Genomic DNA, 19,988 nt, shown 5'->3' on the forward strand with positions numbered 1-19,988 from the left:
GGAAATCTTCAATTCAGCCAGGCTGAATTAAAGTTTCCATAGGAAATCTTCAATTCAGCCAGGCTGAATTAAAGTTTCCATAGGAAATCTTCAATTCAGCCAGGCTGAATTAAAGTTTCCATAGGAAATCTTCAATTCAGCCAGGCTGAATTAAAGTTTCCATAGGAAATCTTCAATTCAGCCAGGCTGAATTAAAGTTTCCATAGGAAATCTTCAATTTAGGTGGGCTGAATTAAAGTTTCCATAGGAAATCTTCAATTCAGCCAGGCTGAATTAAAGTTTCCATAGGAAATCTTCAATTCAGCCAGGCTGAATTAAAGTTTCCATAGGAAATCTTCAATTCAGCCACGCTGAATTAAAGTTTTCATAGGAAATCTTCAATTCAGCTGAGCTGAATTAAAGTTTCCATAGGAAATCTTCAATTCAGCTGAGCTGAATTAAAGTTTCCATAGGAAATCTTCAATTCAGCTGAGCTGAATTAAAGTTTCCATAGGAAATCTTCAATTCAGCTGAGCTGAATTAAAGTTTTCATAGGAAATCTTCAATTCAGCTGAGCTGAATTAAAGTTTCCATAGGAAATCTTCAATTCAGCTGAGCTGAATTAAAGTTTCCATAGGAAATCTTCAATTCAGCTGAGCTGAATTAAAGTTTCCATAGGAAATCTTCAATTCAGCTGAGCTGAATTAAAGTTTCCATAGGAAATCTTCAATTCAGCTGAGCTGAATTAAAGTTTCCATAGGAAATCTTCAATTCAGCCAGGCTGAATTAAAGTTTCCATAGGAAATCTTCAATTCAGCCAGGCTGAATTAAAGTTTCCATAGGAAATCTTCAATTCAGCCAGGCTGAATTAAAGTTTCCATAGGAAATCTTCAATTCAGCCAGGATAAATTAAAGTTGTCACTGGAAATCTTCAATTCAGCCAGGCTGAATTAAAGTTTCCATAGGAAATCTTAAATTTAGCCGGACTGAATTAAGGATTCCATAGGAAATCTTCAATTCAGCCAGGCTGAACTAAGGTTTCCATAGGGTAGTCTTTAAATTCAAAGGAGATTTTTATTTCAGCTAGTCTTTGTATCACTAAATCCTATTGGTCTGATCTTACAGTAAAGCGCACTGTGGGTCGAAAGTTTTATTATTGTTTTTTTGTTTATTTTGTATGTTCCATCCATACATATATAACAATCATCCCTACTGCACATCGTCAATCTAGGCATGTAAAGCTATCGGCATGTATGTAGGTATATAATGTGTATGTATATACGAACGTTGTATATTTTGTTGTTGTATGTTTTTTTTTCTAGTGGTTCTTTTCATAGAGAGCACCAGCAACGGCATCAGCAACCGCATTGAGCAGCTACCAGTCAGCCAACCAGCCAGAGTTACTAAAAGAATGAACGAACGAATAAACGACCGAACAATTGAATGACTGTAAGACTAAACGACCGAACGACGAAGCGACCGACAGCCACAACAACAACAAACGACATACAAACTAACGAGAAAACCGTGCTAAAATCATGCCACTCACTGAAAATATCCTCGTCGTTATACCCTCACCCCCACCACACACACCCATACATACCGAGAAAACTACACGGTGCTCCCGCGTTAACCTCCCCACACCCTCCTCCATCCTCCTCACCGCTAACAAAACGTTTGCAAACCATCAGCCAGGCATCACATCCAAGACAACCATCCACACATTTGCACACACACAAAGTTTTTGCTGGCTGTTTGGCTGCCTGCGACACTGCCTTACTTACATCCACATTCACGACGACAAAGCTGACGACCAAACGAGCGACAAGCAAAGTCATCAGAGCTCTACTCCATCCATCCATCCAACCCGCCAGCCAGGCAGCTAGCACAGCGGTTTGTTCCCTTCATTGCAGCAGTCAGCCAAACAGCCAACCAGCCAGGCAAGCAGGCCGTGGTGTTGCTGTGCTAGCTGGCTGGCTCTACGCCGCATGTAGTTACGTACTCGGAGGAGATAAGTTGTGAGAGAATCAATAGCAACAACAGCAGCAACAACAACAATGATGATTATGAACGAACAACAACGACGAACGACTACCACTGACGCTGACGTTCGACATTCTTTGTGCGAAAACTCAAACGCACATACATACATACACACACCGTTGGAACGACAACAACAATGAGTTGTTTTTGTTGTTGTTGAATGTATGTAAGTATGAATGAGAGTGTGTTTGTGCGCGTTTGAAGCTGTTATTTTTTTCTTTCTGAATTCCATTTTGTGCTTCAAATTCGCCTGCCATCCATGAGTGCCTGCTGCCTGTCTTGCTTCCTTCCAGTTTCTACGTCCGCCCGTCCATCCTCCATCCGCCGCATCTATCCACCATTCCCATTCAGCCAATAGTCCGCGGACCCAAGGACAGAGGGCGAACGGACAAAAATTGTTAAAGCCATGTTGAAACTGTTTATTTCATGCAAAGAAGAATTCCGCTGCTTGGTCGTTCCCATTAAACCGTTGCCAAGTTTGTTGCCGATTTTAAAAGTCCAAAAAAGTCGTTCATGTGACTTATATCGCTCACTTTAATTTGGTCATCTCGTCTCCTAGAACTTGGAATTTTCGCTCTGCATAATGCAACAAGTGTCACCTCTGACTAATTTCAATATTATTGAATAACAATTTAAGTCAGGATAATAACATAAGGATTTTCACAATGATCCACACATCAGTACACTGCTGCCTATTTAAATAGGTGCACCAATAAACTGTTCTTTTTTTACTGTGAAAAAGAACGGAAGTTCTGCCTTTGCCAACCACTATCGAAGTAAAATATGTTGGATGGATCTCTGCTGTAGCTTGACATCACGGAAGGTCAGTTATGTTTGATGATACCCACATACATGTCTTGCCACAAACACATCACAAAAGGGACAAAGGGATACAATTCTCATATCAATGAGTACACCACCCCATGTTCATATTTTTACAGCCATTGAAAATGAGATGTTGTCTGGCCTGACAATCGAACCCAGGCATTAAGCTAGCAAGCCTAGATGTACAATGTACACTGTAAATGCCATTGAACCACGATGTTCGATGGGACGTATACAAAATCTAAGGTTAATTGCATCTATAATACGTATACGCTAGACGATTTCGCACTGTATTACGTATACGCTACGAAGTGAATTTTAATAGTCTGATTAATTCAGCGGTAATTTTTTTCGGAAACTTTAATTCAGCCCAGCTGAATTGAAGATTTCCTATGGAAACCTTAATTCAGCCCGGCTGAATTGAAGATTTCCTATGGAAACCTTAATTCAGCCCGGCTGAATTGAAGATTTCCTATGGAAACCTTAATTCAGCCCGGCTGAATTGAAGATTTCCTATGGAAACCTTAATTCTGCCCGGCTGAATTGAAGATTTCCTATGGAAACCTTAATTCAGCCCGGCTGAATTGAAGATTTCCTATGGAAACCTTAATTCAGCCCGGCTGAATTGAAGATTTCCTATGGAAACCTTAATTCAGCCCGGCTGAATTGAAGATTTCCTATGGAAACCTTAATTCAGCCCGGCTGAATTGAAGATTTCCTATGGAAACCTTAATTCAGCCCGGCTGAATTGAAGATTTCCTATGGAAACCTTAATTCTGCCCGGCTGAATTGAAGATTTCCTATGGAAACCTTAATTCAGCCCGGCTGAATTGAAGATTTCCTATGGAAACCTTAATTCAGCCCGGCTGAATTGAAGATTTCCTATGGAAAACTTAATTCAGCCCGTCTGAATTGAAGATTTCCTATGGAAACCTTAATTCAGCCCGGCTGAATTGAAGATTTCCTATGGAAACCTTAATTCAGCCCGGCTGAATTGAAGATTTCCTATGGAAACCTTAATTCAGCCCGGCTGAATTGAAGATTTCCTATGGAAACCTTAATTCAGCCCGGCTGAATTGAAGATTTCCTATGGAAACCTTAATTCAGCCCGGCTGAATTGAAGATTTCCTATGGAAACCTTAATTCAGCCCGGCTGAATTGAAGATTTCCTATGGAAACCTTAATTCAGCCCGGCTGAATTGAAGATTTCCTATGGAAACCTTAATTCAGCCCGGCTGAATTGAAGATTTCCTATGGAAACCTTAATTCAGCCCGGCTGAATTGAAGATTTCCTATGGAAACCTTAATTCAGCCCGGCTGAATTGAAGATTTCCTATGGAAACCTTAATTCAGCCCGGCTGAATTGAAGATTTCCTATGGAAACCTTAATTCAGCCCGGCTGAATTGAAGATTTCCTATGGAAACCTTAATTCAGCCCGGCTGAATTGAAGATTTCCTATGGAAACCTTAATTCAGCCCGGCTGAATTGAAGATTTCCTATGGAAACCTTAATTCAGCCCGGCTGAATTGAAGATTTCCTATGGAAACCTTAATTCAGCCCGGCTGAATTGAAGATTTCCTATGGAAACCTTAATTCAGCTCGGCTGAATTGAAGATTTCCTATGGAAACCTTAATTCAGCCCGGCTGAATTGAAGATTTCCTATGGAAAACTTAATTCAGCCCGGCTGAATTGAAGATTTCCTATGGAAAACTTAATTCAGCCCGGCTGAATTGAAGATTTCCTATGGAAAACTTAATTCAGCCCGGCTGAATTGAAGATTTCCTATGGAAAACTTAATTCAGCCCGGCTGAATTGAAGATTTCCTATGGAAACCTTAATTTAGCCCGGTTGAATTGAAGATTTCCTATGGAAACCTTAATTCAGCCCGGCTGAATTGAAGATTTCCTATGGAAACCTTAAATCAGCCCGGCTGAATTGAAGATTTCCTATGGAAACCTTAATTCAGCCAGGCTGAATTGAAGATTTCCTATGGAAACTTAAATTCAGCCAGGCTGAATTGAAGATTTCCTATGGAAACTTAAATTCAGCCAGGCTGAATTGAAGATTTCCTATGGAAACCTTAATTCAGCCAGGCTGAATTGAAGATTTCCTATGGAAACTTAAATTCAGCCAGGCTGAATTGAAGATTTCCTATGGAAACTTAAATTCAGCCAGGCTGAATTGAAGATTTCCTATGGAAACTTAAATTCAGCCAGGCTGAATTGAAGATTTCCTATGGAAACTTAAATTCAGCCAGGCTGAATTGAAGATTTCCTATGGAAACTTAAATTCAGCCAGGCTGAATTGAAGATTTCCTATGGAAACTTAAATTCAGCCAGGCTGAATTGAAGATTTCCTATGGAAACTTAAATTCAGCCAGGCTGAATTGAAGATTTCCTATGGAATCTTAAATTCAGCCAGGCTGAATTGAAGATTTCCTATGGAAAGTTAAATTCAGCCAGGCTGAACTGAAGATTTCCTATGGAAACTTAAATTGAATTGAAGATTTCCTATGGAAACTTAAATTCACCCCAGCTGAATTGAAGATTTCCTATGGATACCTGAATTCAGCCAAGCTGAATTGAAGATTTCCTATGGAAACTTTAATTTAGCCCAGCTGAATTGAAGATTTCCTATGGAAACCTTAATTCAGCCCAGCTGAATTGAAGATTTCCAATGGAAACCTTAATTCAGCCCAGCTGAATTGAAGATTTGCTACGGAAACCTTAATTCAGGCCAGTTGAATTGAAGATTTCCTATGGAAACCTTAATTCAGCCCGGCTGAATTGAAGATTTCCTATGGAAACCTTAATTCAGCCCGGCTGAATTGAAGATTTCCTATGGAAACCTTAATTCAGCCCGGCTGAATTGAAGATTTCCTATGGAAACCTTAATTCAGCCCGGCTGAATTGAAGATTTCCTATGGAAACCTTAATTCAGCCCGGCTGAATTGAAGATTTCCTATGGAAACCTTAATTCAGCCCGGCTGAATTGAAGATTTCCTATGGAAACCTTAATTCAGCCCGGCTGAATTGAAGATTTCCTATGGAAACCTTAATTCAGCCCGGCTGAATTGAAGATTTCCTATGGAAACCTTAATTCAGCCCGGCTGAATTGAAGATTTCCTATGGAAACCTTAATTCAGCCCGGCTGAATTGAAGATTTCCTATGGAAACCTTAATTCAGCCCGGCTGAATTGAAGATTTCCTATGGAAACCTTAATTCAGCCCGGCTGAATTGAAGATTTCCTATGGAAACCTTAATTCAGCCCGGCTGAATTGAAGATTTCCTATGGAAACCTTAATTCAGCCCGGCTGAATTGAAGATTTCCTATGGAAACCTTAATTCAGCCCGGCTGAATTGAAGATTTCCTATGGAAACCTTAATTCAGCCCGGCTGAATTGAAGATTTCCTATGGAAACCTTAATTCAGCTCGGCTGAATTGAAGATTTCCTATGGAAACCTTAATTCAGCCCGGCTGAATTGAAGATTTCCTATGGAAAACTTAATTCAGCCCGGCTGAATTGAAGATTTCCTATGGAAAACTTAATTCAGCCCGGCTGAATTGAAGATTTCCTATGGAAAACTTAATTCAGCCCGGCTGAATTGAAGATTTCCTATGGAAAACTTAATTCAGCCCGGCTGAATTGAAGATTTCCTATGGAAACCTTAATTTAGCCCGGTTGAATTGAAGATTTCCTATGGAAACCTTAATTCAGCCCGGCTGAATTGAAGATTTCCTATGGAAACCTTAAATCAGCCCGGCTGAATTGAAGATTTCCTATGGAAACCTTAATTCAGCCAGGCTGAATTGAAGATTTCCTATGGAAACCTTAATTCAGCCAGGCTGAATTGAAGATTTCCTATGGAAACCTTAATTCAGCCAGGCTGAATTGAAGATTTCCTATGGAAACTTAAATTCAGCCAGGCTGAATTGAAGATTTCCTATGGAAACTTAAATTCAGCCAGGCTGAATTGAAGATTTCCTATGGAAACCTTAATTCAGCCAGGCTGAATTGAAGATTTCCTATGGAAACTTAAATTCAGCCAGGCTGAATTGAAGATTTCCTATGGAAACTTAAATTCAGCCAGGCTGAATTGAAGATTTCCTATGGAAACTTAAATTCAGCCAGGCTGAATTGAAGATTTCCTATGGAAACTTAAATTCAGCCAGGCTGAATTGAAGATTTCCTATGGAAACTTAAATTCAGCCAGGCTGAATTGAAGATTTCCTATGGAAACTTAAATTCAGCCAGGCTGAATTGAAGATTTCCTATGGAAACTTAAATTCAGCCAGGCTGAATTGAAGATTTCCTATGGAATCTTAAATTCAGCCAGGCTGAATTGAAGATTTCCTATGGAATCTTAAATTCAGCCAGGCTGAATTGAAGATTTCCTATGGAAAGTTAAATTCAGCCAGGCTGAACTGAAGATTTCCTATGGAAACTTAAATTGAATTGAAGATTTCCTATGGAAACTTAAATTCACCCCAGCTGAATTGAAGATTTCCTATGGATACCTGAATTCAGCCAAGCTGAATTGAAGATTTCCTATGGAAACTTTAATTTAGCCCAGCTGAATTGAAGATTTCCTATGGAAACCTTAATTCAGCCCAGCTGAATTGAAGATTTCCAATGGAAACCTTAATTCAGCCCAGCTGAATTGAAGATTTGCTACGGAAACCTTAATTCAGGCCAGTTGAATTGAAGATTTCCTATGGAAACCTTAATTCAGGTCAGCTGAATTGAAGATTTCCTATGGAAACCTTAATTCAGCCCAGCTGAATTGATGATTTCCTATGGAAAACTTTATTCAGCCCAGCTGAATTGAAGATTTCCTATCAAAACCTTTATTCAGCCCAGCTGAAATGACGATTTCCTATGGAAAGCTTAATCCAGCCAGTCTAAATTGAAGATTTCCTATGGAAACCTTAATTCAGCCAAGCTGAATTGAAGATTTTTCTTATGGAAACCTTAATTCAGCCCAGATTTTTGTAAAATGCTCGATTCCTGTGTCTCCTGACTGTTTCAGAGTATCTCTTAGCCCAACAAATTGAACGATTTACTGCTTGCTCTCCTCGAACGGGAGCACCCTGCCCTTTTTCCAGACTTTAGGAACTTACTTGCTTACTTAGCTGGCCCATTAGAGAACATTTGTTCCATAGGTCCAACTAAGAAAAGACCTCCAATTCTCTCTATTTGTTGCTTCGCACTCTGGAATACCGATCCTTTTCATCCACTTTTTTGTGCCTTCTATTCCTTGGCCTTCCAATTCTGCGTGCACCGCTAAGCGGTTCGTATTTATACGACTTTTTAGCGGGTTCATCTTCGCCCATTCGTATGACCTATCCAACGCAATCGCTGCATCTCGATACGTTTATCTATGCTGATGTCGTTGTATAGCAGATTCAGCTCGTGGTTCATACGACGTCGATATTCACCGTCAACGCTGATTGGTCCGTAGATCTTTCGAAGAAGTTTTCTCTCAAACACGCCAAACACTGCCAAATCTGCTTGCGCAAGTACCCAGGCTTCGGAGCCATACATCAGCACGGGTAGTATCAGTGTTTTGTACAGCGTTATTTTTGTTTGACGAGATGTGGCTTTGTTTTTAAACTGCTTACTTAAACCAAAGTAGCATCTGTTGGTAAATACAATTCTTTTTAATTCACAACTGATGTCGTTTGTTGTGTTTACGGAGGTGCCGAGGTAGACGAAGTCTTTTACTACCTCAATATTATAGGAACCAACTTCCACAATCGGTCCGAGCTCAATGACCGCATTGCGCGTCGACACCATCAACTTGGTCTTCTCACCGTTTACCGCCAGACCCACTTTAGCAGATTCTCCTTCGACCCTCATAAAGGTATCAGTTACTTCTTTTACTGATCGTCCCATGATGTCTATATCATCAGCATAAGCAAGTAACATGTGGCTATTGGTGTAGATTGTGCCACTTCTTTTGACGTTTGCGTCTCGTATAACCTTTTCCAGCAGGATGTTGAAGAGATCACACGAAAGGCTGTCTCCTTGTCTGAAACTTCTTTTGGTACCAAACTCTTCGGAGAGGTTCTTTCCTATTTTAACTGAGGACCTCGTGTTAGTTAAAATCATTTTACAAAGCCGAATGCGATTTGCGGGGATACCAAATGCAGGTATGGCTTGGAATACCTTTGAACGCAGCGGGCTGTCGAAGGCTGCTTTATAATCGACAAAAAGGTGGTAGGTGTCGATCTGCATATCTTGGGTCTTCTCCAGGATTTGCCGCAGGGTAAATATCTGGTCCATGGTGGACTTGCCAGGTCTAAAGCCGCATTGGTATGGCCCAATTATCTCGTTGACCATGGGCTTTAGTCGTTCGTAGAATATCCCTGACACGATCTTGTAGGCAATAGGGAGTAGACTTATGCCCCTATAGTTAGAGCATACAGTCTTATCTCCTTTCTTGTGGACGGGGCACAGGGTGCTCAGGTTCCAATCGTCGGGTACGTGTTCTTCCTGCCAGATGGAGCTAACTAGCTGATGAATACACCTTATCAGCATGTTGCCTCCGGTTTTAAACAGCTAGGCTGGAAGGCCATCAGCTCATGCTGCCTTATTATTCTTCAGCCGATTTATTGCTGTCTTTACCTCATCTTGGCCGGGTGGTATACATTCAATACCATCTTCTGGGATTGAGTCTGTGGTATCTTCGTCGTCTTCGCTACTATTGGATACCAGCAAATGGATACTATTGGATACCAAAAATGCTCTTTCTATATCCTTAGCACACTATCTGTATCATACATACATATGTTCCCACAACATCCCCGAAGGGACAAGGGAGACTTCTCTCATATCAATGAGTGCACGCCGATTCATATTGGCTCAATGATATGGGACCTACTTTTTATTGCCGAGTCCGAACGGCGTGTCTTACGACACCACTTGTAGAGAAGTTTTACATGGCTTAAATACTCAGGAAATGTCGCCAGCATTACTGAGGGGGAATTTTGCCACCGTTGAAAATTTGATGTTGCTCGGCCTGGGATTCGAACCGCAGACCTTCTGAGTGCAAGGCGGACGTGCTAAACATTGCACCACGGTGGCCCCACTATCTGTGTCAGTTACCAAATTACCTTGCTGGTCTGTACATTCGTGTTCCTGTACATCTCGATTTTTTCACACTCCCGCTTTTCCATTTCTCTCTTTTTCTTCTCTCATTTTCTCCCAATATATCTCTCTCGTGCGCTACGTGTTGCTACTGATTGTAAAGTAGCCCTATATGCCGCATTTTTCTCTTCGGATTCCTTGGTGGAGGTCTTTGGGAACGGTGATGATAATTTGATGACTTTTTTAAGATGTTCGATTCCTGGTTCAACCTGCACTTTCAGGCTTACATTAAAGATGACGTTTGAGCCCAACATTTTGGATAATTTAGTGTTGCAGATAACATATTCCATACTTTAGAAACGTTGATGATGGCTATTTACAAATTGAGAACTTCGGTAAGATTCTCGACTCGTGGCTCATCCTGCTGTTTCAGCATTATTATAGAAATTCCCTCTGGGTTCAACATTTCGGATGATTATGTTTTTCGGAAGGCATTTGCAACAGATTACATTGTAAATTGTGGCAGGAAGAGACCTAATGCGACGTAGTGCTCTTCCCTTCGTCAGCGTAACATAGCCAAAAGTTCTATCTATCTCCTTCCCAGGTTGTACAGTGATGTTACCGCAGCCGGAAGGTACCTCATGTAATACTTTTTCTTCGCCCTGTCACTCTCGGTTGCTCGACAAATGATCGTTCTAAATAACTCACACACATCTTCAGATCGGTCAAAGGGAGACGTTACCAAACGAGCCTTGAGTTGATTCTTCGATCGTTGCAGTGTTCAAGGATGACTTAGCCTTTGTCCACAGTTTACCTTTTACAGGTCCAATGTTACAAGTCTTCAGACGATCTAGTTACTTTTCCGCTTAAGCTCCAGCACCAACCTGTTGAATCCCAATCTCATGTTTTTATGTCTTATTTGCTGGTCTCAGCGTTGTTAACTTATATTTTATATGTATGTGTGTATGCAGATGCGATTGATGCAGCGCTCATTACCCTTCTAGTCCTTCTTGTACAACAATTAAGTTCAGTTTGGTTTCATCCAAAAGGACACGAAAACCTCAACGCTCTTAATTATGTTATAAAAGGATCATATTAGGCCACTGATCTCGAATATTACAAGGATGGAAATGGAAATGGTTGAGGAAAAGTACTAAACTTTGCCTTATACGACGTTTCTCTCAATAAAAACCGTTGTTTTATATTCTATCCATTCGCTCTCTATCTTTTCTATCGCTCTTCGTTTTATCTCTAGCGCAAAACAGGGGAGTTCTAAGGCTCTGCAGGCAAGGCGCGAATCAACAGTCCAACATTTTTTTGCCGTTGCTTTCAATAACAAACGCACACACTCACACATACACGAACGAACCAACGTATACTATATGCATAAACAAACGTGGGTTCTTGCGAGTTTGTCGGAACTTGGCAGATTTTTGTGTGTATGTATGTATGTCAGTATGTAGTAGGTACACACTGTGGTGTTGTGGAGAGGACCAACAACAACAACGACTACGACGACAACGAAATCGACGATGGCTACAACGGCAACGCTGACTACAGCAATGATGATGATGATGGTGATGTGTTTTTGCGTTGTTGTTGTTTTTTAGGAATACGAAAAACGTCATCCCCCCACCAACGACTGGGCATGCAGTCGTCGTCGTTCATGGTATGGCAGGCTGCCTGCCTGGCAGATAGATAGATGGGGAGAGATGGTTAATGAGGTGTCGTTGTTGTCGCCGCTGCCATAGGCCGCCACGACTACCATCATTGTTGCCATTGTCCCCCCGCTAACCGCCTCCTCCTCCTTTGTCGTTCTACTCCTTTTGCACTACACATCACCCATGGCAGTGTTGTTTTTATGCAATATTGTGTTTGTGGGGTTTGACGTGTGTTGGTTGGGGAGGCAGGCAGGTTGGGGAAGCTACGACGACTGACTATTGCTTGGTGAGTATGGATGCGATGGTGTCTTGGATGGTGGATAGTGGCATGCCGTTGTGCCTGCCCTGCCAACCGTTGTTCTCTATTATGATGTTTTATTTTGTAACAGACGAAGTGGAGAGACATTCTGTTAGTTGGTCGGTCGGATGGTCGTTCATTCCTCGTCGTTGTTGTTGTTATTGTTGTTGTTCAAACTGCACTGTGTCAAATAACTAGCCAGAGATTGGCTTGTGCAAAGTCAATGGATAGTTGATGTTGCTGGCGCTGTTGTTGTTGTTGCTGTTGTTACCACCGACGACCATGTGAACGAAAAAGAAGAACAACAACACATTGCAAAGATTCAACATCGCCTACTATGCCAATGTTGTGTTTACTCACTATGAGGCAGTTAGTCGGGATACAGTTGCTGCTGCTCCTCCTTGCTGCCGCCTTTCATTCTCAAAGCCCATCCTGTATTGTTGTTACGATGACCGCCGCAGTCTTGCTACACAGTTCGTTCGCAAAGTGGATACGCGCAGTTGCTGCCCATGTGTTTGGGCTCTGTTGCGGTGGCTGCTGCTGCTGTCACTGCCAGTGCCTTTTGCTGCTGCTGTTGCTACTGATGCCTACAAGAAACCCGGTGGTTGTTGGGTTGTCTGCCTGCTGCCTGTCTGTGGCTGTTTCGCACATCTAAAATCGTTGGTCTCTCATTCAAGTGTCCAACTTTTGTCGGAGCGGTCGCATCGATAACGTAACGCAACGGATTTTTGGTATCGCAAATTTCAATTCGGGGTGCGCTCGGTTACAGCAGAGGAAGAGCAAAGGAACAACACAATATCAATCCCCAATAAAACAACAACAGCAAAAAGAAAAACAACGGCCAACTAAAACACCACAGTATAGTGCGTCGCGGCGTATGAGTGTTTGTGTGTGTGTATATAAGGTGTTTGTTACATGTATGCCTGGCCTGGCCTGCCTGCCTGGCTGGTTGACTGACTGACTCTCTGCTGTACTAGTCGTTCAACAATTTTAATCGGTTCGCTTCCATTTAATCAATGAATGACAACAACAAATATTTTCGCGTTCTAGAAAATTGAAAAGCAAAAACGACAACAACAACAACAACAGTTTACTATAGTGTATATTCTCGATACCATAACGAAGCAGTGGTGCTAGACGCCCGCTCAGTGTTTATATGATGGGTACCCAACAACAAGACCCATGCAATACCAGCGGTGACGCTGCCAGCACCACCACCTCCGCCTCCACCCTTAATAAACCCATACGACCAACTCAACGCGGCGGTACAAGTGAATCCTCCACGACATCGGATAATACCAGCGATTTTATAGAGATTGTCAAGAAGCATGATGTCGTTTACAACACTCACCATCCCGACTACAAGAATGTCGAAGTCAAATTGAAAGTTTGGAATGAAATTGCCAAGGAGATTGGTTTATCAGTGGGTAGGTACATCCTGATAACTAGAGTTTTCTCCACACATTGAGCGGCGGCATTCTTAATCCTGGCTGGGCTTTCATCCCTTTCCACCGAAAGTCCTCCATCACCTGATTTTTTCATACTTTGTCAAACGAAAAACGAACGCCCGTCCGCAGCAGTACAGAAAGTGCATTTTTTCGCTATTAATGCGACCGCTGTGCGGATGTGAATATGTGCATGTGTGACAAACAAACAAAATAGATTGACTTTGTTGTACTCTTTTCCCTATAGTCCGCAAAAAAAAAAAAAATATCTTCAGATACACATTAGTGCGGTGTGCCATTGCAAACTCTCAAAAAAAGCATGAAAATGTATCTAATCGCGAAAGAACAACGAATATCAATCCAAAAGATACCAAAGAAAAACAAAACAAAATAGAAGAGGTAGCAGTAGATACTAAACAATAACAAATGCAAGTAGTGTTTGACATCTTCCCGAGTGAGAGGAGTAAGAGAATTTGTTTACGAGTAAAATTGTCAATGGGCAATGTGATATCAATGTAGGCAATGTAGCGATTTTCTATGGAAACTTAAATTCAGCCATGCTGAATTGAAGATTTCCTATCGAAACCTGAATTCAGCCAGGCTGAATTGAAGATTTCCTATCGAAACCTGAATTCAGCCAGGCTGAATTGAAGTTTGCCTATGGAAACTTAAATTCAGCCAGGCTGAATAAAAGATTTCCTATGGAAACTTAAATTCAGCCAGGCTGAATAAAAGATTTCCTATGGAAACTTAAATTCAGCCAGGCTGAATAAAAGATTTCCTATGGAAACTTAAATTCAGCCAGGCTGAATAAAAGATTTCCTATGGAAACTTAAATTCAGCCAGGCTGAATAAAAGATTTCCTATGGAAACTTAAATTCAGCCAGGCTGAATAAAAGATTTCCTATGGAAACTTAAATTCAGCCAGGCTGAATAAAAGATTTCCTATGGAAACTTAAATTCAGCCAGGCTGAATAAAAGATTTCCTATGGAAACTTAAATCCAGCCAGGCCGAATTGAAGATTTCCTATGGAAACTTAAATTCAGCCAGGCTGAATAGAAGATTTCCAATGGAAACCTGAATTCAGCCAGGCTGAATTGAAGATTTCCTAGGGAAACTTAAATTCAGCCATGTTGAATTGAAGATTTCCCATGGAAACTTAAATTCAGCCAGAATGAAAAGAAGATTTCCCATGGAAACTTAAATTCAGCCAGAATGAAAAGAAGATTTCCCATGGAAACTTAAATTCAGCCAGAATGAATAGAAGATTTCCCATGGAAACTTAAATTCAGCCAGGCTGAATTGAAGTTTGCCTATGGAAACTTAAATTCAGCCAGGCTGAATTGAAGTTTGCCTATGGAAACTTAAATTCAGCCAGGCTGAATTAAAGTTTGCCTTTGGAAACTTAAATTCAGCCAGGCTGAATTGAAGTTTGCCTATGGAAACTTAAATTCAGCTAGGCTGAATTGAAATTTGCCTATGGAAACTTAAATTCAGCCAGGCTGAATTGAAGTTTGCCTATGGAAACTTAAATTCAGCCAGGCTGAATTGAAGTTTGTCTATGGAAACATAAATTCAGCCAGGCTGAATTGAAGTTTGCCTATGGAAACTTAAATTCAGCCAGGCTGAATTGAAGTTTGCCTATGGAAACTTAAATTCAGCCAGGCTGAATTGAAGTTTGCCTATGGAAACTTAAATTCAGCCAGGCTGAATTGAAGTTTGCCTATGGAAACTTAAATTCAGCCAGGCTGAATTGAAGTTTGCCTATGGAAACTTAAATTCAGCCAGGCTGAATTGAAGTTTGCCTATGGAAACTTAAATTCAGCCAGGCTGAATTGAAGTTTGTCTATGGAAACTTAAATTCAGCCAGGCTGAATTGAAGATTTCCTATGGAAACTTAAATTCAGCCAGGCTGAATTGAAGTTTGCCTATGGAAACTTAAATTCAGCCAGGCTGAATTGAAGTTTGCCTATGGAAACTTAAATTCAGCCAGGCTGAATTGAAGTTTGCCTATGGAAACTTAAATTCAGCCAGGCTGAATTGAAGTTTGCCTATGGAAACTTAAATTCAGCCAGGCTGAATTGAAGTTTGCCTATGGAAACTTAAATTCAGCCAGGCTGAATTGAAGATTTCCTATGGAAACTTAAATTCAGCCAGGCTGAATTGAAGATTTCCAATGGAAACTTAAATTCAGCCAGGCTGAATTGAAGATTTCCTATAGAAACTTAAATTCAGCCAGGCTGAATTGAAGATTTCCTATGGAAAACTTAAATTCAGCCAGGCTGAATTGAAGATTTCCTATGGAAAACTTAAATTCAGCCAGGATGAATTGAAGATTTCCTATGGAAAACTTAAATTCAGCCAGGATGAATTGAAGATTTCCTATGGAAACTTAAATTCAGCCAGGCTGAATTGAAGTTTCCCTATGGAATCTTAAATTCAGCCAGGCTGAATTGAAGTTTGCCTATGGAAACTTAAATTCAGCCAGGCTGAATTGAAGTATGCCTATGGAAACTTAAATTCAGCCAGGCTGAATTGAAGTATGCCTATGGAAACTTAAATTCAGCCAGGCTGAATTGAAGTATGCCTATGGAAACTTAAATTCAGCCAGGCTGAATTGAAGTTTGCCTATGGAAACTTAAATTCAGCCAGGCTGAATTGAAGTTTGCCCATGGAAACTTAAATTCAGCCAGGCTGAATTGAAGTTTGCCTATGGAAACTTAAATCCAGCCAGGCTGAATTGAAGATTTCCTATGGAAACTTAAATCCAGCCAGGCTGAATTGAAGATTTCCTATGGAAACTTAAATCCAGCCAGGCTGAATTGAAGATTTCCTATGGAAACTTAAATTCAGCCAGGCTGAATAAAAGATTTCCTATGGAAACTTAAATTCAGCCAGGCTGAATTGAAGATTTCCAATGGAAACTTAAATTCAGCCAGGCTGAATTGAAGATTTCCAATGGAAACTTAAATTCAGCCAGGCTGAATAGAAGATTTCCAATGGAAACCTGAATTCAGCCAAGCTGAATTGAATTTTTTCTATGGAAACTTAAATTCCAGCCAGGCTGAATTGAAGATTTCATGTGGAAACTTAAATTCAGCCAGGCTGAATTGAAGTTTGCCTACGGAAACTTAAATTCAGCCAGGCTGAATTGAAGTTTGCCTTTGGAAACTTAAATTCAGCCAGGCAGAATTGAAGATTTCCTATGGGAACTTGAATTCAGCCAGGCTGAATTGAAGTTTGCCTATGGAAACTTAAATTCAGCTAGGCTGAATTGAAGTTTGCCTGTGGAAACTTAAATTCAGCCAGGCTGAATTGAAGTTTGCCTATGGAAACTTAAATTCAGCCAGGCTGAATTGAAGTTTGCCTGTGGAAACTTAAATTCAGCCAGGCTGAATTGAAGTTTGCCTATGGAAACTTAAATTCAGCTAGGCTGAATTAAAGTTTGCCTGTGGAAACTTAAATTCAGCCAGGCTGAATTGAAGTTTGCCTGTGGAAACTTAAATTCAGCCAGGCTGAATTGAAGTTTGCCTAGGGAAACTTAAATTCAGCCAGGCTGAATTGAAGATTTCCTATGGAAACTTAAATTCAGCCAGGCTGAATTGAAGATTTCCTATGGAAACTTAAATTCAGCCAGGCTGAATTGAAGATTTCCTATGGAAACTTAAATTCAGCCAGGCTGAATTGAAGATTTCCTATGGAAACTTAAATTCAGCCAGGCTGAATTGAAGATTTCCTATGGAAACTTAAATTCAGCCAGGCTGAATTGAAGATTCCTATTGGAAAAGCTTAATTCAGCCAGGTTGAATTGAAGATTTTATAAGGAAATCAGTGATTTGTCAACTTTTCAAAAAAAAAAAAAAAGCCAAAAGTTGGCACCACTGTACAGCAACCAGAGAGCGAATGTGTTTATATACGAGTACTTTGGAGAAAAATAAAAACAAAATAAAAATTTTATAAAGATGAAAATAAAAACAAAACCGTTGAAAACAAAACAAACCTTCATTATATATTTGACAGCAGCATGTTTTCTTTTATGAATATAAAATGAGATGACCATATTTCTCTCTCCACTCCGTAAAAAAAGAGCATCAAACGTACGTCAAATATTCATATGGGAAAAATGTAAAACTGTAAATTTGGCAATAACTTACGTATAAAATTTAAGAATATTCTATCAATGAGGCCTCTGAGTTTGGGGAGATTGTTTTGATCCCCCTTTTAAAACTAATCAATGGCAATATACTATAAAAATCCTTGCCACATTTTCCATTTGTAATGCACTAAAATATAGTTTCCTGTCCACTCCTGGTCATATCCATGACCTGTGAGCTTTTAATTTAAATAATTTTAATAAATATTTTTTTGTTTTCCATTTCAGATGCCTCCAAAAGAAAATGGAAAAATCTACGCGACAGCTATACCAAATATTTGCGTTCATTTCGTGTTGGCTCAAAGACATCCAAGAAATATCAATTTTGGGCACATGCTGATCACATGGAATTTCTGAAACCCTATCAGGGACCTGGAAGGTAAGATAAAATCAACATACAATTTATCCAACATTTAGTAAAGTTGTAATCTTCTTCCCTATGCAGATCGAATAATGGCATAGTTCTTACTAAAGACGAGGAAGAAACGGAATGTGATTTGGGTTTTCAAGTCTTGGCCAAAGCCACCAGTAATTCAACAGATGATGATGTTAAGCAAATATCTTTGGCAAATTCAAATCCCAATCTGTTTGCCACATCGTTGGCAAGTGTTTTGCCAAATTTCGTTGGCGGCGGAGGACTAATGACATCCTCGGCTTTGGGTCTGCCCACCACTTCATCAGCGGTTACTAACGGATTTGCTGGGGCATCAGGAGGACCACTTCTTTTACCAGTGCCATCATTGCCAACTGTACAATTGCCACCTTCATTAACAGCTAAACCCATACTGAGTGGTATGGGAAATTCCAGCACATCCACCTCCTCCTCAACGGCTTCATCGATGGGAGTTTCAATAGCATCACTTTCAGCACCATCATCGTCGTTGGCGTTTAGTACATCTAATGGAAACACTGCTACTCACATGTCGGCATCCATGTCAGCCACTGCTTTGACCACCCCCTCATCCATGGCATCACAATTATTTGCTTTGCCACAATTGTCAGCCAAAGGATCAATACCAATGCCATCTAGCAGTACAGCAAGTTCCGTTGGTTGCCTCATTATAGAACCTCAACTGTTTGCTTCGGCGGATACCTTCAAAAAGGAACTTACCAATGTTCCGGGATCATTATCATCTACAAGCACCTCCACCACTCAAATAACCCCTTCCAATTTACACATATATCCCAACATAAGCGCTCAAGTTACACCCTCCTCATCGTCATCATCATCATCGGCAGCAAATACAACAAACACCAATCGTTTAAATCCGCCACTGATAACAAAGATAAGGCGCGTTCAGCCATCACCACATCAAACCAATACAGCCATAAACTTAAGTTTCAGCAGTGCTCCAGCTCCAGTAACCTCAACATCACCTGCTCTGTCAACGCTTGGCTTGAATGCGGCCGCCCTAAATGGATTCTTGAACACAATACCACCCAACCTCCTGCCCAATTTCTCAACAAATTTTGCTCAATCAAATCTAGGATCTACCACTACAATCACAACTCCATCAAATAGTTCAGCGGTTGGCGGTGGTGGTGGTATTGGTGGACCATCACCAGCTAAACGACTCAAAACTGCAGAATTGGAAATATCAGCCATATTACAGGCCAACCGGGATCTAGATGCCAATACTTTATTTTTCCTAAGTTTGGCACGTTCTGTGCGCAACATGCCCACAAAATTCCAATCGTTGGCCAAAATGCGTTGTATGCGTATTGTAAGTGATATCGAACTGGAATTGGATAATGTGAGTTGTGAGAATGGTGATGGCAATCCGAATCCCAACAACACAAAGTACTGTACAAACAACACTGATTCACCACCACCGGCCATTGGCAGTAACATCAATGAACCACCACATTCGGAACATTTTGTTTATGTAATGTCACCCTCAAGGGTGGAGGGAATGATTGATTTGTCATCGGACGATGAGAATACAACAAGTGTAAATGGTGCTGGGAGCGGGGGTGGTGGTGGTGGTGTCACCATCACTGGTGGTGGCGGAGGAGTTGGAGTTGGTGCCACACCTACTGCCGGAAATTGTGTTATGGGTTCTAATAATTAATTTAGGTGACAAATTTTTTCAATAATGTGTTTGTTGCAAAATTTTAATCAAGAATTTAAATTATAAATGTATTCCGCGTGAAGTCGAATGGGAAAATGATCTTCATCATTCAATGTGTATGTGCTTTTAGTTTTATATAAAGCCTCTCTATAATATATATATATATATATTTCAGTATTTATAAACAAATATAATTTGTTAAAATGTAAGAAAACTTAGAAGTGTTTTTATTAGATCTAGGAAAGAACTTTGACCAGTAAAAATTGAGGCTTAAGTCAATTTTAAGACCCCCTCGCGGATCCCTTCGATATGCCTAACGTCGATAGTTTTTGTGTCCCTGATTACAACGATTGTATATATTTGTGTTGTGCAAGTCTATACTTCCCACGATACGGCCTACAAAGATCCGTAAGTACCC

The 19,988-nt window shown here is 40.5% G+C and overlaps 3 protein-coding genes across 6 annotated transcripts in view; 2 read left to right on the top strand and 1 right to left on the bottom strand.

Moving 5' to 3' along the window:
- LOC141406444 (cyclic GMP-AMP synthase-like receptor) overlaps positions 1-19,988 on the bottom strand; it is a 56,832-nt gene that overhangs the window by 9,952 nt on the left and 26,892 nt on the right. The window lies entirely within an intron of this gene.
- LOC141406449 (uncharacterized) lies at positions 1,270-12,734 on the top strand. Its single transcript, XM_073991917.1, has 2 exons — positions 1,270-1,997; positions 12,220-12,734. Exons 1-2 carry the CDS (start codon positions 1,423-1,425, stop codon positions 12,608-12,610), a joined length of 966 nt encoding a protein of 321 aa, XP_073848018.1. The 5' UTR covers positions 1,270-1,422; the 3' UTR covers positions 12,611-12,734.
- On the top strand, positions 8,112-19,784 carry LOC141406440 (uncharacterized). Of its 2 annotated transcripts, none has more exons than XM_073991891.1 (3): positions 8,112-13,326; positions 17,727-17,877; positions 17,944-19,784. In XM_073991891.1, exons 1-3 carry the CDS (start codon positions 13,056-13,058, stop codon positions 19,568-19,570), a joined length of 2,049 nt encoding a protein of 682 aa, XP_073847992.1. In that variant the 5' UTR covers positions 8,112-13,055; the 3' UTR covers positions 19,571-19,784. The 2 variants fall into 2 exon arrangements, with proteins under 2 accessions (XP_073847992.1, XP_073847993.1); XM_073991892.1 differs by lacking the exon at positions 8,112-13,326 and adding an exon at positions 17,251-17,478.

This window comes from Musca autumnalis, unplaced genomic scaffold (assembly GCF_047663935.1).
Source record: "Musca autumnalis isolate F117 unplaced genomic scaffold, ASM4766393v1 scaffold_5, whole genome shotgun sequence".
Lineage (NCBI taxonomy): Eukaryota > Metazoa > Arthropoda > Insecta > Diptera > Muscidae > Musca > Musca autumnalis.